The sequence below is a fragment of the Talpa europaea genome (assembly GCF_964194135.1).
Source record: "Talpa europaea genome assembly, chromosome: 10".
NCBI lineage: Eukaryota > Metazoa > Chordata > Mammalia > Eulipotyphla > Talpidae > Talpa > Talpa europaea.
In genome coordinates this window covers 45,070,638-45,092,812 of record NC_140077.1, presented here as the reverse complement: position 1 = coordinate 45,092,812, position 22,175 = coordinate 45,070,638, and the positions used below count along the sequence as shown (strand labels likewise).

The 22,175-nt window shown below is 36.7% G+C and overlaps 1 protein-coding gene across 1 annotated transcript in view; it reads left to right on the top strand.

Moving 5' to 3' along the window:
* CCAR1 (cell division cycle and apoptosis regulator 1) overlaps nt 1-20,487 on the top strand; it is a gene marked incomplete at both ends in the record, with an annotated part of 50,822 nt that extends 30,335 nt beyond the window's left edge. The window contains 10 exons of the mRNA XM_084245454.1: nt 1,810-1,995; nt 6,523-6,714; nt 8,360-8,599; nt 8,911-9,022; nt 16,006-16,088; nt 16,866-17,012; nt 18,287-18,407; nt 18,500-18,682; nt 19,245-19,450; nt 20,428-20,487. Coding sequence (XP_084101580.1) covers nt 1,810-1,995; nt 6,523-6,714; nt 8,360-8,599; nt 8,911-9,022; nt 16,006-16,088; nt 16,866-17,012; nt 18,287-18,407; nt 18,500-18,682; nt 19,245-19,450; nt 20,428-20,487 — 1,530 coding nt within the window. The remainder of the gene's footprint in view (nt 1-1,809; nt 1,996-6,522; nt 6,715-8,359; nt 8,600-8,910; nt 9,023-16,005; nt 16,089-16,865; nt 17,013-18,286; nt 18,408-18,499; nt 18,683-19,244; nt 19,451-20,427) is intronic.
* Nucleotides 20,488-22,175: the final 1,688 nt, after the last annotated feature.

Genomic DNA, 22,175 nt, shown 5'->3' with positions numbered 1-22,175 from the left:
TGAGATCTCTGGACCTATTTTTCTTTCTGCAGTTTTGCTTTTCTGAACTTATCATATGAGTATAGATCTATAAATTCAACATATAGTCTATAGATCAGATTGGGATCTGATGGTTACTCATACACATAAAGACCAATCTCTTGGTTAACATTTTTTTTTTTAAGATTCATTTATTTATGCATATAAGAACTGGGGTACATACAGGCCACAGGTGTAGAGGGTGAGAGAATTCACCAGGGCAGAGTAGGGAACAGAACAGGCAGATTGACTGAAATACACTGCTGAGGGGAGCAGCGGGCGAGTCAGGAGCGGTCTGCTGTGCCATGTGGGTCTTTCCCTGGCTGGGAATCGAACTTGTGCTGCAGAGGCTGCGGATAGCTTCATAGGTTGTGTCTTAACCCTTTGCACCACCAGGGAGACCCTAGTTAACTTCTGTTCTAAGCCAAAGTGTTTATTTTTGTGTAGCTAGTTTGTTGCTTTTTTTAACCTATTGCTTTTTTAATAGGCAAAGAGAGCATAATATATCATAAGACTAGTTATTTCACTATTTTCAAGTTGTCATCATTATCAGGTTTCATATAAGGTACTGCAGATTTCAGAAAATGCAGGTAGTTAGATTAAGCTCTTGGTCCAGGACTTTTCGTCAAACTGATTACTTTGCTATTAAGTTTTGTTTTAAAATTTCTGTTTCTTTTGATTATAAGTATAATGACTACTTATTTTAATTAGGACATTAGAAAATGGGGGGGGGAATTATTCAGTCATACCAAACACACTCTTAAAATTTGGGAGCATTTTTTCCCATGATTTTTTTCTGAATATAAGCTTTGTAATTGATGCTTCGTTGTTTCTAATGTTGTATACAGATGTTGCTATCACATCCTTTTCAAGTAATATTAAAGTTTCCCATAGTTATTTCTAAATATTCTATAGTATCCTATCTAGTAAACATAGTGTTTTTTGCTTTATTGGATATTTAGAATTTTCATATTTGGGGAAGAAGACCTTTTATAAAGAATTTTTTTTAAAGATTTATTTATTTATGCATACAAGCACTGGGGTACAGGCCAGAGGTGTGGGAGGTGAGAGGATTCACCAGAGATAGAGTGGGGAACACAACAGGCAGACTGACTGAAATACACTGCTGAGAGGAACAGTGGGCGAGTCAGGAGAGGTCTGCTGCACCATGTGGGTAGCTCCCTGGCCAGGGATCGAACTCATGCTGCAATGGCCGTGAATAGCTTCATAGGTTGCTTCTTAATCCCTTGCGCCACCAGGGAGGCCCAAAGAATATATAATTTTTTTTAAAAAGATTTATTTATGCATACAAGAACCGGGGCGCAGGCCAGAGGTGTGCAGGGTGAAAGGACTGAAATACACTGCTGAGGGGAGCAGCAGGCAAGTAAGGAGAGGTCTGCTGTGCCATTTGGGTAGCTCCCTGGCCAGGGACCGGACTCGTGCTTCAGTGGCTTTGGATGGCTTCGTAGATTGCGTATTAACCTTTTGTGCTTCCAGGGAGGCCCAAGAATGTATAATTTTTTTCTGTTTAAGATAATTGTTAATAAATTCCTAAATTTTTAGTAAATCCCACAAATTAGAATTACTGGGTCACAGAACATAAACTTTTTTAAAGGCATCTTAAAATAGGTTGCAGTTTATTTCCAAAATAATTTGGATTTTCACAAACATTTTGTGAGCTGTATAAGTGTCCCTTTATAAAAAAATTGGACAAAAAGTAATTGCACCATTTGTTCACTACTTAAGTACTCTTTTTTTCTTTTTCTGTGTTGTTGTATTCTGTGTACTTAGGTAAATGATCTCCGAAAAGAATTAGAAAGTCGAGCTCTTAGTTCTAAAGGATTAAAATCCCAGTTAATAGCCCGATTGACAAAACAGCTTAAAGTAGAAGAACAAAAAGAAGAACAAAAGGAGCTAGAGAAATCTGAAAAAGAAGAGGAGGAGGAGGATGATAGAAAATCTGAAGATGACAAAGAGGTATGTAGTAAAACATTTAAATATATTATACTAACATTACATATAATATTGGCTTATGGGGCGCTCTTGGAAAACATGTTTGTATACTTTTGCTAAGGTATAATTTACATAAAATTAAGAATACATACTTTTTAGTCAAAAGTTTATGCATGTTTTGCAATTTGCATGTAGTCATGTAACCACCAGAGTCAAAATATGAAACAGGTCTATCAACCCCTAAAATTCCCCATGTTCCTCTGTAAGCATTTTCTTTTGCCTTAACCTTTGAGAGCCACTGATCCATTTTCCTGTAATTTTGCTTTTTCTAGTATATCATGTACATAGACTCACACAAATTTTTGAGCCTGTCCTCTCTTAACAGTGCATTAGAGGTTCCTTCATTTTGTTGTGTGTATCAGTAATTAGTTCCCTCTTATTGCTTAGTAGTATTCCCTAGTGTCAGTATATCATAGTTCATTAATTCTCCACTTGAAAGACATTGGAGTTATTTCAAATTTGTATTTTTTTGATTTTCCCTCCCTCTTAAAAATGAATAATAAATTATTTCATATGGTTAAGATGCAGAAAATGAGAAAATCTGGTTGATAGCCTTTAAGTTTAGAGAATGAAATCTAACGAAGTGCTTATCACAATTTTGCTACCTCTAAAAATAAGTGTTAGATTGCATTTTCATCCTTTATTCAGAGATTATTTATTTGAGCTGTTTTATGCTTCACTCTTCTGCCCAGTACAATAACTCCTGGATGCATAAACCTTCCATTTGTTTTTAAATTTGAAAGGCAAGGATATTGGAATCATGTTAAAAGACCAGTAATTGTACAAAACAACATTATGCGTTTTCTAATTTGATGTAGTCTGAGGTATACCTCATAATGTATGAAGTATTCCTGCCAAAAATGATTTACCTTAATCTCATTGTGAGACAACAGATAAATTTAGAGTATGAAAAATTCTACAGTGCAACTTGTCTGAACATTTTTAAAATGTCCATGTTATAAAAGATGAAGAAAAATGGTGGTTCAGTGAGATATGACAACTGCTGAATCAAACTTAGAGTCATTTTGGTGTAATTGGAGAAATCTAGTTAAGGGTATACAGTTGACATTAGCTAGTGAAGCCATGTTAGCCTTTGATGTGATAATGGTTTATGAAAATGGCTTGTTCTTAAGTGATGTATAGACTCATGATTTCTTATTTTATAATGTTATAAGTATTTATTTTGATAATGAAATTGTCTCTGAATAGGCCAGTGGGAGCCCTATGTTGATTTCTCTGATATTTTGACTTGTCCTTGACATGTTTTGAGGACTTCCTTATTTTCTAATACAATATAATACCTCATTCTCATTTTATTATCTCTGCCTTAACTCTCACCCTGGTGGGGATGTAAGTTAGTACAACTTCTATAGAAAACTGTAGGGTGATGTCTTAAAAAATAACAGTGCAAATAACATATGATCCAGCAATACTGTTGTTAAGTATCCAAAGAATATGAAAACTCAAATACCAAAATATTTATGCACCCCTGTGTTCATAGCAGCATTGTCCACAGTAGCCAAGCCATGTAACCAACCTAAGTGCCCAGCAACAGGTGACTGGATAAGAAAACTATGGAATATATACTCAATAGAATACTACTCACCTGTTTAAAAAGGTGAAGTAGTACCTTTTGGGACAAAATAGGTGGATCTTGTTGTAAGTCAGAAATTGAAAGACATACTAATAAGTTGGATTCACCTATTTGTGGAGTATAAGTAACCAGAGAATACATGGGAAAAGCACAGCAAAAATACTTATTAGACTTTTGAAAAATAAACTAGTTACAAGAACTTCATTTTTTCAAAGACTGAACACTACTCCATTTTATTTATACACTGCATTTTATTTATACATTTATTGATGGACATTTGGTTTGTTTTCACTTTGTGACTACAGTGAAAAATACTTCTGTGAAAAAGCAAGTTTTCTTAGTGTTTTGAGTTTGTTCTGTCCATCTGATAATTCTGTTCCTCTTGTTTTGTGTTGTTTAAGGAAACTGTTATTATATATTGAACTTTTTTTTGTTTTCTCTATCTTGGTCACTTTTACACTTGATCTTAGCCAAAAAGCTGAGAAGCTATATCTTGGTCATTTTTTCTTGAATCTATCATTTTTATTTTTAAATTTTCCTTATCATTTCCTTATCAGTTCTTTTAAGATGTTCTCTCTTGTATTTATTGGCTGTTTTCTTTCTAGTTTATTCTTAAAATTTCTGGAGCTATTTTTTTCTCCTTGCCTTCTAAATTCAATCACATCATTTGTCCCTTTAAAATTCTTATTTATGTCATTCTTTTGTATCTTAAAATATTTTCTTGATGTCTTTTAGCACACTTTAAAAATAGGAAGTTAAAACTTTTTTATCTGTCTTGTTGCCATGTCTTTCTGGCCCAGTTTCACTGTCTACAGGGATGCAATGCTGCTGCCTATTGTTCTCTTTCTAAAATAGTAGCTTTGTATGGGATTTGACCTCAGTATTTTTCTATTGTTCATTTTTATGTGAATTTAGTTTGTATAAATTTTTATTAAGAGAGAGCTTCATAAAACTTTTTCTAACTTTACAGTGCTTTGTGTTCTGATATTTTCTTGTTCTATCAAAAAAAAAGGTGGCTTAATTTTCTCTATCTTCTATCCTCTATCATTTTTTTTAAAGATTTATTTATTTATACAAGCACTGGGTACAGTGAGAAGCACCGGAGGGTGAGAGAATTCACCATAGCCAGAGAGGGGAGCAGAACAGGCAGACTGACGAATTACACTGCTGAGGGGAGCAGCGGGCGGCATGAGAGATCTGCACGCCATGTGGGACCCTCACCAGCGGCCGTGGATCGAACCGGTGCTGCAGAGGCTGCGGGCAGCTTCACAGTCCGGCGCTCAACTGCTGCGCCACTGGGGAGGCCCTGTCCTTTATCATTTTTTATCTGGACTTTTCTGATGTTTCTGTTGACTCTGTTCACTGTTGATTCTATGCCCACATGTGTCTTCTCACTGCGGGACCCTGTGCTCTGCAGGAGGCCTTGGTTAATCAGCTCTGCCAAGTTCATAGAGCTAGAACGTTCTAGGCTCTTTCAGATCTTTACTTGGATCCCTTGTACTCACTCACTGTTTTTAGGTATAAAACTGTACCTAGTTTCAGCATCTGTTCTTAAAGTAACTCAGTGAACACCTATTGGTTGTTTTCAGTTTTCCTATTCTCAGATCCGTCAGATAACCCCATTGCTTACTTCTCCTTTTCCCCATAGGTGCCAATAACACATGAATCTTTTGGTTTTTGTCTTTTTCTCATCTACTTGAGATGGGATTTTTGGGGATACCTTGTTGCTTCATTTTGTTCAGAATGTATATGGAATTTGGTTTTTGGTGTTTAGATTGTTCTCTCTTTTTAGTGTGGACATTTAGAAAAATGCAAAAAACTATGCTGCCACTTTTTCCCCTGAATTCTCTGTGATGTTAATAGAAAATTAATTTCCCTATAATATCAATATAGGTGCTTTTCCTCCTTCTTTAAAAGGCTTTTTTAAAAAAAAATTTTTCTTCACTAAGGTAACAGAAGGGACGATTTATTGTACACATACTACATTCAGCCAACTGAGAACAGGACTAGTCCAGAATGTCACAGATCCAGGGCAAAGGACCAAAAGGGACTGGTTTTTTTGCTTTTTTTTTTTTATTTTTTTTTTTTTTATTTTTTTTAATTTTTTTTTTTTTTTTTTTTTATAGAGGCATGCTTTATTTATTTGTTTGCTGGTTTGTTTGTTTGTTTTGTTTATACATGCACTGGGCACAGTCAGAAGCGCGGGAGGGTGAGAGAATTCACCAGAGCCAGAGCGGGGAGCAGAGCAGGCAGAAGGACCGAAGTACACTGCTGAGGGGAGCAGCGGGCGGCAGGAGAGGTCTGCACGCCATGTGGGACCCCCCTCCGGTGGCCGGGGAGCAGCCGGGGATCGAACCGGCGCCGCAGAGGCCGCGCGCAGCTTCGCAACCCAGCGCTCAACCGCTGCGCCACCGGGGAGGCCCAAAAGGGACTGGTTTTGATAGGAGCAAGGTGGTTGCAGCCATCAGATGGTGATGGGATATTCTAGATACACTTAGACAGAGTTCTAGACAGTAGCATACAGTCCAACAATTTGTACCAGCATCCCTGACATCTGGCTTTCCTTATTTCTGCTTTTGTGCCTTCCGTGCGTGTTATTAGTTTAGTTGGACCTTTGCCTCATTTTTCTTCTTTTGCGCTTCTGCTTACACATTTGCTTTTCCCTCCATTTGGGTCTCATGGCATAGAAGCTTCAAGGAAGATGGCTCTAAGGCTGAGAGAGAAGGCTCTTTATTATGCTGGGAAATCCTAAAAGCTACTATTTTATTTATTAAAATTGAGTTTTGCTTTTTTCAGCCTTTATGATTGGTCATGACCATAAGAAATCATGTACTTTTGATACATGCATATTGTACAGGGAGGTTTAACCATTACCTTAAAATTTCAAATATATGTAGGAAGAAGAAAGAAAACGTCAAGAGGAAATGGAACGCCAACGTCGGGAAAGAAGATATATTTTGCCTGATGAACCAGCCATCATTGTACATCCAAATTGGGCTGCAAAAAGTGGCAAGTTTGATTGCAGTATCATGTCTTTAAGTGTGCTTTTGGACTACAGATTAGAGGATAATAAAGAACATTCATTTGAGGTAATATTTTCAGTTTGAATTGTGATCATAATAAGTTTCCATATTTGGATTGGCCAATATATCTCTGGCCTGCACCCCAGCTCTTGTATGCATAAATAAATCTTTATTTTTTGAATTTTTTTTAAAGGTTTATTTCTACAACAGCTGGTACAGGCCAGAGGTGTGGGAGGGTGAGAAGATTCATCAGAGACAGAGCGGGGAGCAGAACAGGCAGACGGGCCGAAAACACTGCTGAGGGGAGCAGCATGCAAGACAGGAGAGGTCTGCCATGCCATGTGGGTATTCCCCTGGCCAGCTGGGAATCGAACCCACGCTGCAGAGGCTGCGGACAGCTTCACAGCGCTGCGCTCAACCCACTGCGCCACCAGGGAGGCCCCAATAAATAAATCTTTTTTTAAAAAAAAATGGAGATAGTGGAGTTTTCAGCATCTTAGTAGTCGTTTTACTGGTAATCCTTTTTTTTTTTTAAGATTTATTTATTTTTATACAAGAACTGTGGTACAGGCCAGAGGCATGGGAGGGTGAGAGTATTCACCAGAGGCAGAGCGGGGAACAGCACAAGCAGACGGACTGAAAGCACTGCTGAGGGGAACAGCGGGTAAGACAGGAGAGGTCTGTCACACCATGTGGGAATCTCCCCGCCCAGCTGGGAATCAAACCCATGCTGCAGACAGCTCCACAGTGCAGCACTCAAACCGCTGCGCCACTGGGGAGGCCCCAGTACTTTATTTTAAAAAGATTTATTTATTTACACATACAAGAAATGGGGTGTAGGCCAGAGGTGTGGGGGGGGTAAGAGGATTCACCAGAGACAGAGTGGGGAGCAGAATAGGTGGATGTAATGAAACACACTGCCGAGGGGAGCAGCAGGTGGGAGAGATAGGAGGGGTCTGCTGTGCCATGTAGGTTAGCTCCTGGCCAGGGATCAAACTTATGCTGCGGTAGATGGCAATAGCTTGATAGTACTGTGTCTTTAACCCACCAGGGTTTAAGTGCCACCATGAGGCCCTGGTAATAGATTTTTGATATGTAAAAGATGTGCATGAATTGAAGATTATAATCAGTTATAATTTTGATACATTGTATTAAATTTTTGTGGTCAGGGAAATATTCTGATTAAAATGTTTTATCCAAATACACTGTTTTATCAAATACACTTTTTAAAATCAAATTTAAAGATTTATTTATTTATGAATACAAGAGCTGGAGTACGGGCCAGAGTTGCAGGGGAGGTGAGACGATTCACGAGAGACAGAGTGGGGGACAGAACAGGCAGATTGACTGAAATACATTGCTGAGGGTAGTGGCAGGCAAGTTACCCACCATGTGGGTAACAACTCCTTTGCCGGGGATCGAACTCATGCTGCAGTGGCTGTAGATAGCTTCATAGGTTGCATCTTAACCCCTTGCGCCACCAGGGAGGCCCCCTAGAATATGGTTTTTTAAGTAATTGACCAGAAGCATATTAAGCATAGTATTTATAGCTTCAGGACAGTTTTTGACTCCCCTCACTGTCACTCAGGTAAAGTATTATAACTATTGTTATTGCACATTAATTGTTAGATATGGCAAGTTATTTGATAAGTTATTGACTGCTGGATTTGTCAATATTGCTATTAAAATTATTGTTGGCATCTTTTTATAGGTTTCATTGTTTGCAGAACTTTTCAATGAAATGCTTCAAAGAGATTTTGGTGTCAGAATATACAAATCATTATTATCTCTTCCTGAGAAAGAGGACAAAAAAGAAAAGGAAAAGAAAAGCAAAAAAGATGAGAGAAAAGATAAAAAAGAAGAGAGAGATGATGAAACTGATGAGCCAAAACCCAAGCGGAGAAAATCAGGCGATGATAAAGATAAAAAGGAAGATAGAGATGAAAGAAAGGTCTGTAATTATTTCCATGACCAGTAGACTGATTTCAAGGTTTTCAAATACAGTCTTCTAGGTTGTAATAAATGATGAAGCTTTCCATCAGAATAGTGAAACAGAAAGACCAAATTGAAAGATTTTAGTGTATTATTAGGAATTTAGATCTTTGAATTAAGCCTATGTAAACATCTACAATGAGTTTTCTGGTAGTTAATAAAGTGTATTATTGTTCTGAAAAACATAATGTAAAACTACTTCAAGTGAATTTAATGAAATTAATATTTGGTGAGATGTCTTGCTTAATTTTAAGGCATTTTGAATTACAGAAAGAGGATAAAAGAAAAGATGATTCTAAAGATGATGATGAAACTGAAGAAGATAATAATCAAGATGAATACGATCCAATGGAAGCAGAAGAAGCAGAGGATGAAGAAGATGGTATGATTCAAATTTATTCTCCTTAGAATGAGAAAAATACGTTTTTGCTAAGTAACTTTTATCAGTTAAACCTTTTTTTTTTAATTTTTTAAAAAAAATTTTTAAACATTTATTTATTTTTATACAAGAATTGGGGTACAGGCCAGAGATGTGGAGGGTGAGAGGATTCACCAGAGACAGAGTGGAGAACAGAACAGGCAGATGGACCAAAGTACACTGCTGAAGAGAGAAGCGGGCGAGACTGGAGAGGTCCGTCCCGCCATGTGGGTTTCTCCCTGGCCGGCCGGGAATCGAACCCGTGCTGCAGTGGCTGCGAATTGCTTTGTAGTTTGTGTCTTACCCCTGCGCCACCAGAGATGCCCTCGGTTAAACCTGTTTTGATGATTTTTATTTTATTTTATTTAGAATAGAAACAGTAAAATTTTACTTTAAGTGAGAAGATTGTTTTAAGATGTTTATTTTTCATTATATATTTCCCATACATAAATAATACTTTTTCAGCATGAGCAAAGTATTTCTCTGAACTTGATGCTTAAACTGTGTTGTGAAAAGCTGTAGTAATCCCCATTGTTTAATAGAATATATTCCTCATTAGAAAATTAATTTTAGCACTTCATTTTTTCCTTTTAGCACTTTTTAATGAAGATTATTACCATGTAAAAGTATACATAGAATATATAGGTAGAGTTTAAAGACTAATAATAGTAAACACCTGTTTTACCTATCACCATAGTTTTAAAGAACAAACTTTTACCAATAGGAATGATACTCAAAATATTTTATAATTGATGTCCTTGACTAGTCATAACATACCTGTAAAGTACCACTATGTATCTGTCAATCTTATTGTGTGCTTGTAACTTTTTTTAAAAATATTTTTCTGAGATGAGAAAATCATAAGAGTTTATTTACTTACGGTATTTATGGTTTGCCTGTATATTTTCTATCTTACACCATAGTATTTTTTCCCACATCAATGAAAATATTCAAACATAAAGGGAAGCTGAGAGACTGATGCAGTGAATATTCTCTATGTATCTATTTTGATTTAATAATTCTTATTTTATTTTGTGGTATCCATGTGTGTCTTTGTATTTCTGAAAGTAGAATTCTCCAGCTTGCTTAGGATAAGATATATTTTAAATAATCATAATTTTGTAATCACACCCAAGAAAACTAATCATGCCATCAACTAATCATGTCTTAATTGTCTAGTAAACTGAATAGCAATGATATGCATATATTAATGTTTCTTCATTTATCTTCATTATTTGTTTATCCAGTAAACATTAGCCTTTTTGTTTTTTTGGTTTTTAAAAAAAGATTTATTTATTTATGCATAGAACAAGAGCTGGGGTACAGGCCAGAGGCATGGAGGAGTGAGAGGATTCACCAGAGACAGAGTGGGGAATAGAACAAGCAGATTGACCAAAGTATACTGCAGCGGGCGAGTCAGGAGAGGTCTGCTTTGCTATGTGGGTTTCTCCCTGGCCGGCTTCATAGGTTGCGTCTTAACCCTTGCGCCACCAGGGAGGCCCCAAACATTAGCCTTTTTGAAGAGTCCCATATTTTCTCCACCACCCTCATATTCTTTTTTTTTTTTTATAATAGAGGCATGTTTTTCTTTATTATTTGTTTGCTGGTTTGTTTGTTTTGTTTATACATGCACTGGGTACAGTCAGAAGCGCAGGAGGGTGAGAGAATTCACCAGAGCCAGAGCGGGGAGCAGAGCAGGCAGAAGGACCGAAGTACACTGCTGAGGGGAGCAGCGGGCGGCAGGAGAGGTCTGCGCGCCATGTGGGATCCTCCTCCGGTGGCCGGGGAGCAGCCGGGGATTGAATCGGCGCCGCAGAGACCGCGGGCAGCTTCGCAACCCAGCGCTCTACCACTGCGCCACCGGGGAGGCCCACCCTCATATTCTTTTATCACTACATTAGTTAAATCACTAAACAGTGTTCTCATTATTTTATCTAAGAATATCATACTATTTCCTATCCTTTAGTTGTCTTCTTTATCCTTTTCCACATATAACTCCCTTGGTGGTGTTATCATCCATTCTGTCTTTCTTTTTTTCTTTTTTGCTTTTTTTTTTAAATAAGGAGGGGGCTTTATTTTTTATTTATTTATTTTTAAAGATTTATTTATTTATTTATGCAAGCACTGGGTACAGTCAGAATCGTGGGAGGGTGAGAGAATTCACCAGAGCCAGAGCGGGGAGCAGAGTAGGCAGAAGGACCGAAGTACACTGCTGAGGGGAGCAGCGGGCAGCAGGAGAGGTCTTCGCACCATGTGGTACCCTCCTCCAGTGGCTGGGGAGCAGCCGGGGATCGAACAGGCGCTGTAGAGGCTGCAGGCAGCTTCGCAACCCAACACTCAACCGCTGCGCCACCAGGGAGGCCCCCATTCTGTCTTTCAATACAGTTTTTAAATTTGTGCATCAAATCAGACCTCCCTCCCACTTTGTCCTGTCAGCTGTCTACTTGACACCTCCACTTAAGTTATGTGACATTTCAAAATAAATATATCTAAAACTGAACAACTGCCTTCCTCCACCAAAAAGAAAACGAACAGAATACCCCGCACTTAACTTTTCCAGTCTCATTTGATGCAACTTCATCCTTCTATTGCTCAAGCTAAAATCTAGAGGTCATCCTTTTTCCAATTTGTCAGGAAGTTATATTGGCTCTATCTTTAAAACATAACCACAATCAGACCATTTCTCCCAGCTCATCTAATCCTAATCTGTGCTATTTCACTCTTGCCTACAATATTTTAATAGCCTTATAACTGGTTTCCTTTCTCAACTCCTTCTCTGAAGTGTCTTTTCAACACCATTGCCAGAATAACCTTTATAAAATTTAAGTCATTTTATTTTTTCAAATTCTTCCAGTTCTCCATTTCATGATATAAAAAAAGCCAGTGTTTACAATGACTTGTTTTTTTTTTTAATTTTATTTTTTTTTAATTTTTTTTCTTTTTTTATTTAATAGAGGCATGTTTTTATTTATTTGTTTGTTTGTTTGTTTTGTTTATACATGCACTGGGTACAGTCAGAAGCGCGGGAGGGTGAGAGAATTCACCAGAGCCAGAGCGGGGAGCAGAGCAGGCAGAAGGACCGAAGTACACTGCTGAGGGGAGCAGCGGGTGGCAGGAGAGGTCTGCGCGCCATGTGGGACCCTCCTCCGGTGGCCGGGGAGCAGCCGGGGATCGAACCGGCGCCCCAGAAGCCGCGGGCAGCTTCGCAACCGAGCGCTCAACCGCTGCGCCACCGAGGAGGCCCTACAATGACTTGTTAAAACCATACCACATTAAGTCTCTCAATTTCATCTCTTACCTCATTTTTTCACTTGCTTATTATTCCCCAGGCACCTGTCCTCTGTAAATTCATTACGTATTATCTTATGTTAGAACCGTTTTTGCACTGGCAGTTTCTTCTGACTGCATGCTCTTTTCTGAAGATCCACCCTCATTACTCCATCAGCTTGAGGTCTTTGTTCAACTGTAATTATTCCAGTGAGGCCTACCTTGCACACTACCCTTTTTAATACTACATTCCTCTCATACATATTCCTGATTGCTCTATATCCTGCTCTGCTTTGAGAATTTATAACCTATTTCAGTGTACAGTTCGCTTCTTTTACTTATTGTCGATCTTCCTCCCACTTAACCCTTTGCACTCCGAACCGTTCTGGACATTGGCTACCAATGTCCCCTGAGAGGGGACAGCGGAGTGCAAAGGGTTAAATACAAGCACAATAAGAAAAAGAAGGGCTTTTTTTTTTTTTTTTTTCAATCAGTGATGCATACATATTGCAGGTTTCTGGAACAGTCTAAATATGCATGTGGGCTCTGAATATTGATTTGTTCAACATATGTAAACTTCATAGAATGGGTTATAGTCCTTTTTGGTTTCCCTGATATTTCCAGTTGTGCTTGCTTAGGTTATCTTAGCTGCTTTTTTTTCCCCCATAAATTTTATCTTGTTATCCTCTCAGGTTTTTGCAAGTCCACACTTTTTTTAATGGAAAATGTAATTGGTAGTTTTAAATATGCCAATTAATGTCTGAAAGGGTATTGGATCTTTTAAGTAATCATAAGAGTAAATGAGTAATTTTTTTACTTATTAAATTTATAAAAATTAAGTGGTGTGGGGTGTGTGAGAAGATTCACCAGAGACAGTGAGGAGCAGAAAAGGTGGATCTACTGAAATACACTGCTCAGGGGAGCAGGGGGCGAAACAGGAGAGGTTTGCTGCACCTTGTGGATTTGCTTCCTGGCTTGTGATGTATCTCATGCTGCAGTGACTGGCAATAGCTTGATAGTGCTGACACTTTAACCCCTGCTCCACCATGGAGACCCTATGTATTATTTTTCAAGGCCAGCTTATTACCTAAAGCAGTCTTTCCCATTTTTCCGAGGTATTAACAGGTATTAAGCTTAATAAAGTATACTGGGGCCAATTTGGGGAACCTTACTAAAACAAAGATATTTTATTACAGAATTTCTTAGCTGTTTATGTAGTGAATGTCCAGGAAGGGAATGTAATTTGAAATAGTTCTGAAATAATATAGTCTAGTTTTTCAGTGACTGTTTAACTCCTAATGTCTTGTAACTTACTTTACTAACAAACCATTTGTTACTCTTGACTTCTGATGGGAATCCATTTGTGAGAATTAGGAAACTGATAAAACTAAAATTTGTCTTTAAAATTATTAACAGATCATTAAAAAAAAAAGGCTTAAAAGCATGAAAGAACAGGGCCTCCCTGCTAGTACAAGGGGTTGAATCTCAGCGCTATGAAGCTATTTCCAGTCATTGCAGCACGAGTTCAATTCACTGGCCAGGGAGGTGACCCACATGGCACAGCAGACCTCTCCTGTCTTGCCTGCTGCTCCCTTCAGCAGTGTATTTCAGTAGATCTGCCTGTTCTAGTCCCCACTCTGTCTCTGGTGAATCCTCTCACCCAGCCTTCTCTGCCCCTGCACCTCTGACCTACGCCCTAGCTCTTGTATGCATAAATAAATAAATCTTTAAAGAAAAAGGGGGCATGAAAGAGCGGTGTATTAGTTCACTAGGGCAACTATAGAAAGCATCTCAGATAGGGTGGCTTAAACAATAGAAATTTAATGTCTAACAGTTCAAGAGCTAAAAGTCTATGATTAAGGAATTGGGAGTATTAGTTCCTTAAAAGGCCTGAGAAGAAAGGATTATATCCCAGGCATGGCTTATACCTAGCCATCTCTCCCTTTACCTTCATTTCATTTTCTATCTGTGAGAATCTGTGTTCAAATTTCACCTTTCAACACAGACACTGGTCATTGGATTAGAGCTCACTCTATTGAGTGAATTATAACCTAATTACCTCCTTTATACTGTTGTTTTCCAAAAAAGATTATTTTCTAAGGTGTACTGAAGATTAGGATTTAAGCATAGGCCTCCTTGGCACAGATGGTTGAGCGCCCTGCTGTCAGGCTGTCCGCAGCCTCTGCAGCACGGGTTCAATCCCAGCTGGCCGGTGAGAATCCCACATGGTGCAGCAGACCTCTCCTGTCTCACCCGCTGCTCCCCTCAGCATTGTATTTCGTCAGTCTGCCTGTTCTGTTCCCCACTCTGTCTCTGGTGACTCCTCTCACCCTCTCGCACATCTGGCCTGTACCCCAGTTCTTGTATAAATAAATAAATCTTTAAAAAAAAGGATTTAAGCATATGAATTCTAGTGGATATATTTTAACCCCTAGCAGATTAATTCTTAAGTATTCTTTAACAAGATAATAATGGTCTTTGACCTGAGGGTGATGTGTGAGGTCTTAAAGAAATGTACAGTCTCGGGATAGACAAGGCAAAGTTTACTTTTTACTCTTTATGTATTTTGAGTTTTTCATAAGGTGCATTATGTTTCAAAAACACAATACCACAAAAGATTCAATCTTGAAAATAAAATTAACATCCTGACATATAAATTATGTAAGTATTTTAATTATTTGACTTGTAAAGTTTTCGAGTTATCTTCAACAGTTACAGGTTTATCTTTATACCAGTTTTTGGTTTTTTTTTTCAGGAATAATTTTTCCAAGTTCCCATCTTTTTAATCATGGGCATACATTTTAGTTTTGACAAGTCTGGAAATATATTGGTTTGTTGAAAAAGTCATGATGTATTTTTTCTTTGAAAAACATAGGAAAAATTATGTGTCATGACTTTCTGACAATCCAATAGTACTGTTGTATCTTCTTAATTATCTTTTTATTTTTTAAGATTTATTTTATTTGTTTATGCATACAAGAGCTCTAGGCCAGAGGTGGCGGGGTGGGGGGGTTGGGGGGGGGAGGTAAGGTAATTCACCAGAGACAGAGTGAGGAGCAGAACACGCAGATTGACTGAAATACACTCTTGAGGGGAACAGCGGGACAAGACAGGAGAGGTCTGCTGAGGGTCTGACAGGAGAGGGTCAGCTCCCTGGCCAGCCAGGATCGAACTTGTGCTGCAATGACTGCGTATAGCTTCATAGTGCTTCGACTTAACCCCTTGTGCCACCAGGGAGGCCCTTCTTAATTATCTTAAAAGCATTTCAGTTTCCCAAATAGAGTTTTGTTAATTATCTATGATTAGTTTTACTATGTTAGTTTTTTTCCCATTTAGGTTTTAGAAAATATACTGTTTTTACACTTGTTTTAATTTTCAATTTTATGTACAACATTCATTCTTATTTTTTGAACTGTTCTCCACGTATTTATAGTATACTTTTTAATTCAATAAATCAGTTACTTTCCTTCCTCTAGTTTCTTTATGAATTCTTTATCTTCTTATTCTTTATAATTATAACATCCATACTATTTTTATTCATATAATATTTCTTTGCTATTATGTCTTTTGAAAACTGATCAGTATTAGAAAAGTATTTTTGTTCTCTGTAATAGCTGAAAATATCTTTACTAATGAGGGTTTTTGGGTTTTTTTTTGCTGCTGTTGTATTTATCTTATAGATCGGGATGAGGAAGAAATAAACAAAAGAGATGACAAAAGAGATATCAACAGATACTGCAAGGAGAGGCCCTCTAAAGATAAGGTACTTGCTGAATTCTGTATTTTTATAATGTGTTCATTTTTATATCTTATATATATATATATATATTTTTTTTTTTTTTTGTGGGACCCTCCCCATCAGCCAGGGAACAAACCAGCGCTGCAGAGGCTGCAGGCAGCCTCGCAGCCCAGCACTCAACCGCTGAGCCACCAGGGGAGGCCCTTTTATATCCAAACTTATAATTTTCAACAGCACAGTCCTGAAATATTTTACCCCTAGTATATTTACCTATTAGCTTTAAGAACAAATCTCAGGTGTTTTGTTTTTTTTTTTTTTTTGTATTTGTGATTATGTCACATAAAACCAATATGTCTTATTCCTTTCTCCCATACATGTAAACCCTACCAATTCATTTTAGCTAAAATGAGGCAGAAGCCTTTTCATATTTTTGCTCTTTTTTTTTCTAAAGATTTATTTTTTTATGCATACAAGAGCTGGGGTTTAGGCCAAAGGTGTGGGGAGCGGGGTGAGAGGATTCACCAGAGACAGAGTGGAGAACAGAACAGGCAGACTGACTGAAATACACTGCTGAGGGGAGCAGTGGGCGAGTCAGGAGAGGTCTGCTGCGCCGCGTGGGCAACTGCTCCCTGGCCCGCCAGGGATCGAAGTCATGCTGCAGTGGCTGCAGACAGCTTCATAGGTTGTGTCTTAACCCCTTGCCCCACCAGGGAGGCCCTCATATTTTTGCTCTTATAGAGTCTCAGTTTCAGGAGTAAGAATTATATATTTTATCTTCAACTTCCATTGCATTTTTTTCAGGAAAAAGAAAAGACTCAGATGATCACAATTAACAGAGATCTGTTAATGGCATTTGTTTATTTTGATCAAAGCCATTGTGGTTACCTTCTTGAAAAGGATTTGGAAGAAATACTTTATACTCTTGGACTACATCTTTCTCGGGCTCAGGTAATTTTCTTGTGAATATTTCAAATGATAGGAGTGGGGAACAAACGGGGGTACAGTGGCCTAGTGGATTATGGATGCTTTGGTGGTGGGTGTTGTGTGGTAACACATCTAAAGAGTTGTGAACCTTTGCCCCTCACTGATGTTATGGTTTTATAAGCCAACATTACCTAATAAAAACAATATAATTTTTCAAAATAAAGCGAAAGGCATTTTAGTCATTTTTTAAAAAGTTATCCTTTAGGTAACAGAATAATGTATTTAATTATATAGATTTGTACTTAATTTACTTTTTATCAGTTAACTTTTTGAAGTATAAAAGCAAAAGGTGCTAATAGTAATAATGTAGTCAGACAGTAATGAAATGTATAGAGCAAAAAATGTTAGATTCCTTCTCCCTCTGTTTCTACTCCTCTGACCTAATATATAACACTTTCAGATCTTTTTGTAAACAACTTGTGTGTGTGTCCCATTATTTAAATAATATAGCAAATATACATATTGATTGACAGCTTTTTTCTTTCAACAATATAGCATAGACATCCGCCATGAAAATAGAAACCTATTTCATTCTTTTTGTTACTGTATATTATTCTGTGGTGTAGGCATACTATAATTATCTTACCTAGTCCCAGTTGCTGGATGGTTTCCTTTTTTGAACTTATGCTACAATTAACATCTTAGTATATAAACTTTAATGTATGTGTTAGTATTCCTCTGTCTTAGAGTTTTATTTAAGACTTTTTTTTTAAGGTTTTTTTTGTTTGTTTGTTTTAATATTTTTTTTAAGATTTATTTATTTATTTATACAAGCACTGGGTACAGTCAGAAGCACGGGAGGGTGAGAGAATTCAGCAGAGCCAGAGCAGGAAACAGAACAGGCAGACTGACGAAGTACACTGCTGAGGGGAGCAGCGGGCAGCAGGAGAGGTCTGCGCGCCAGGTGGGACCCTCCTCCAGTGGCCGGGGAGCAGCCGGGAATCGAACCGTCACTGCAGTGCCTGCGGGCAGCTTCGCAACCCAGCGCTCAACAGCTGCGCCACCGGGGAGGCCCTTATTTAAGACTTTTATGTCTTAAACTTTTTTCAAATGGTAATTTGGGTTTTAGGCTTATTCAGAAGAGAGTTAAGAGTGTAAGTACTCGAATTGAGTGAAAGTGGATACTTGAGAAAAGAGATGCCATTGAAGTTTATCATGTGAAAATTAGAATACAGTTGTTCAAGGGGAATCAAAAACTTATTTTCATCTTTTTAATTTGTTCCTTGCTTGCATAACAGGTAAAGAAACTTCTTAATAAAGTAGTACTCCGTGAATCTTGCTTCTACCGGAAATTAACAGACACCTCAAAAGATGAAGAAAACCATGAAGAGTCTGAAGCATTGCAGGAAGATATGCTAGGTTTGAATGTATTATTTAAGATTGTGCTCTTTTACAACTATGTTATTTGTTAAAGAAGAAAAAAAATAACTAAAATATGGGGTCTTTTGTAGGAAACAGGTTATTGCTTCCAACACCAACAGTAAAGGAATTAAAGGATGTAGAAGAGAATGTTGGCCTTATTGTGTACAATGGTGCAATGGTAGATGTAGGAAGCCTCTTGCAAAAATTGGAAAAGAGTGAAAAAGTGAGGGCTGAAGTAGAACAGAAACTACAGTTACTCGAAGAAAAAACAGGTGAGGAATGTCACTGGATAAGACCATACTTTCGTCACACACATATGTATGTGTTCATACACATATGCATGCTTAATGCACACTTGTGTATCCAAGCCTTGTGTTTTAGTCTACACAAATAATAGAACTTTTGACCTTTCTGTTAAATATTATAAATTTCTTTAGCACTATAAGAAATTTATTTAAATTTATTTAAATAAATTTATTTAGCATTATAAGAAATTTCTTAGATCTTCATGTGCATTCTGAAATTTATTTGTTCTGTGGTATCCTTTTAGTCCTCCCCTAGTTCCACTTAGTTTTCACTGGTTTATGCTACTTTCTTTAGTCTGCAGTCATCTCAAAATGTAACTTGGTTTTAGAAGTATTATTTAGGTACAAATTTAAATGAAATGATTATTAATGAGTATTGGAGTATGCTTTTATAGCTATAGAAATTGACATTTGTGGCCATTTTAAGGAATTCTATCCGCAGGGTTTTTTAGATTAAGTATTAACTTGAAAAGTTAAACTGGAAATTTTGAGGGTGTAAAATGATGACTTTTGAGTTTTATTTTAACAGATGAAGATGAAAAAACCATATTAAATTTGGAGAATTCCAACAAAAACCTCTCTGGTGAACTCAGAGAAGTTAAAAAGGACCTTAGTCAGTTGCAAGAAAACTTAAAAGTTTCGGAAAACATGAATTTGCAATTTGAAAACCAGTTGAATAAGACAATCAGAAACTTATCCACAGTAATGGATGAAATCCACACTGTTCTTAAGAAGGTTAGCTGTTTTCATAATTTCAATTTTTAAGTATTTCTGTGAGTTTTATTGTTACTGAGTTCTTAGAGGTGGTTATTTTATTTTAAAGATTTATTTATTTATGCATACAAGAACTGGTGTATGTGCCAGAGGTGTTGGGTGGTTAGAGGATTCACCAGAGACAGAGTGGGGAAAAGAATAGGCAGAATTACTAAAATACTCTGCTAAGGGGAAGCAGCTGGTGAGATAGGAGAAGTCCGCTGCACCTTATGTGGGCTAGCTCCCTGGCCAGGGATCAAACTCAGGCCTTGGCGGTGATAACCTCTAGGCAATCAGGGAGGACTCCTAGTGGTTTTTTAAGACAGAAGTAATGGTAGCTCCCTGTCCTTTCTCAAATGAGTTAAAAGTGTTTCCCAAAAGATTGTATTTTCCTAGAACTTAGTTGAGAAGTCAGTATGGTTTAGATCTTAAAAGCAAGTTTTACTTTTTTTCCTTTCATATCCAGAGTGAGTTTGAACTTGAGGAAGATAAAACCATTTACTTCTTTTGTAAACCCATTTATTGTATCAGGGTTGAGAAATCCTCTTTAGCATTATCAAAATTAATTTATTATTTTTTGTCACTAAAAATAGTCTATCATAGTTTCTCATTGCCATTGTAAGGAAATCAAGGAAGAGCTCCACATTTTGTGTATCACTTAGAGAATAATAAAATCCTACAGTGATAAATTTAAAATATAAAAAAAATTCTACAGTGCAAGGATTATACTACTGTTATTCCTAAGAACCACTAATTTGTCAGTGCTGAATTGTTTTTCTCAAATACTAGAAGTCATTGTGCATGTGCTTGAGGGTTTTCTTTCATAGTTGCTCGCGGGGCCAGTTTTCATAGATGATAAAAAAGGCCTATATGGATTATTTCTGTTTACCAATGTATGTTGTTTTTAAAGTTACATGAGAGTCTTAAAAAAATCCTTTTCCATGTCTATTATTTTATAGGATAATGTGAAGAATGAAGATAAAGATCAGAAATCCAAGGAGAATGGAGCAAATCTATGATAAAAGACATGTGTTGATCAAAAATGATGTTAAATAATGTAATATATAAAAATCATGACACAAGAATGTTTGGAAGTGATGCATGTTTGATTCTAGTACTATAAATATCTGTTAGTTAAAATGATGTATAAAGTTTTATGAATGTGCGTCTTTGCTTTTGAAAATTGCTTGTAATTCCTGGCATTCAGATTATTAAACACTCCTTGAGTGAAATAATTTTGCATTGCAAAATGTTTTAGGATGAACTTTGTTATAGTTTTAACCCCAATAAAGTTCATCAATCTAATTGACAGTAGTATTTAATTATACCAAATGTCTTATTAAGATACCTAGAAAATTATAATTTTATTTATAGAAGTATTAGGTTTTTATTTTAATTTTTAGTCTTTAAATTTCATTATAAATCATAAAACAGCATGTTGCTTAATTTTTGCGAGTCTTTTCAACTAGAATTTCTTGTTAAAAAAATCCCCTCTAATTATCATTTCTAAAAGCATTCTTTAAAAATTTATCCAAAAGAAAAATAAGAAAGTAGTGGACAGCTGCTATTCTTCTTTACATATGTTAGGTTTTACATAAAACTAGTAGTCTGATGTTAATATTACTGTTTTTAATTAATTGTTCTCCTTTCCAGAATAGCACCTATATGACTTCTAATTTTGAGGGGTTTAAAAAAAATTCAGTATGTCAAATGTACAGTTTAGTTACAAACCAGTAGATGTCAGTATGATACCTTAAGTTAAGCTTTGTTTAATTAAAAAAAAAATATTTTTTTAAAGTCTGTGTACTTCCTTCAGAATTTTAGTGGACACATAAGTTGATTATGTGTTGAATTAAAAAAAAAGTAGGAAATGTGATATACTCAAAAGCATTGGCTCTCAACAATCAGTCATTTTGCCCCCAGTGGATTCTTGGTAATGTTTAGCAACAGGGAAGTGCTACTGGCATCTAGTGGGTAGAGGTCAAGGATGTTGCTAAACGGCCCAAGACAAAAAAATATAAATTAGCAGTGGTGCCCAGGTTGGGGAATTGGTCAGTTGGGCTAAAGAATGTAAGCTTAATATAAATTAAGCTTTTAAAAAATGAGTAATATTAATCTTAATGTTTTTTTAGGCAGCACTGCATCTTTAACAGATAGTGTTCTTACGTTCAAAATAACTTTTTTTTTCTTAGCACCGAGACATTTATTTTCTGAATTTACATTTCAAAAGACTATATGATGAGGAAATCATTTGCTATTGCCATTGCCAGATACATTCAAAATAACTCTTAAGGAATATTTCACTGTCATAGAAATAGATGCTATCTTATAGTTTATTTTATTTCATTTTGCTAGAATAATAGCTCAGTATTCCACATAGGTGAATATGAGAATGTAAGGGCCATGTTAGAGATTATTGTAAGCTATATGGAATCCGCATAGCCCTTACTATGAAATAGATTAAAATACCTGAAATTCTTTCAAACCAATTTTTGTCTTAAGTTGCAGTTGCTGATCTAGTTTGTTGAACATTTTGAAGTCCGATTACTGATTGGTCTATAATTGTACATTATGGTGTGTTTCTCCATCTTTATTTAAGGTGAAACATTATAGGGTAACTGGAAAGTTTTTTTTTGTTGTTTTTTGTTTTTTTACTTTTTTTAAAGATTGAATTATTTATGCATATAAGAACTGGGGCACAGGCCAG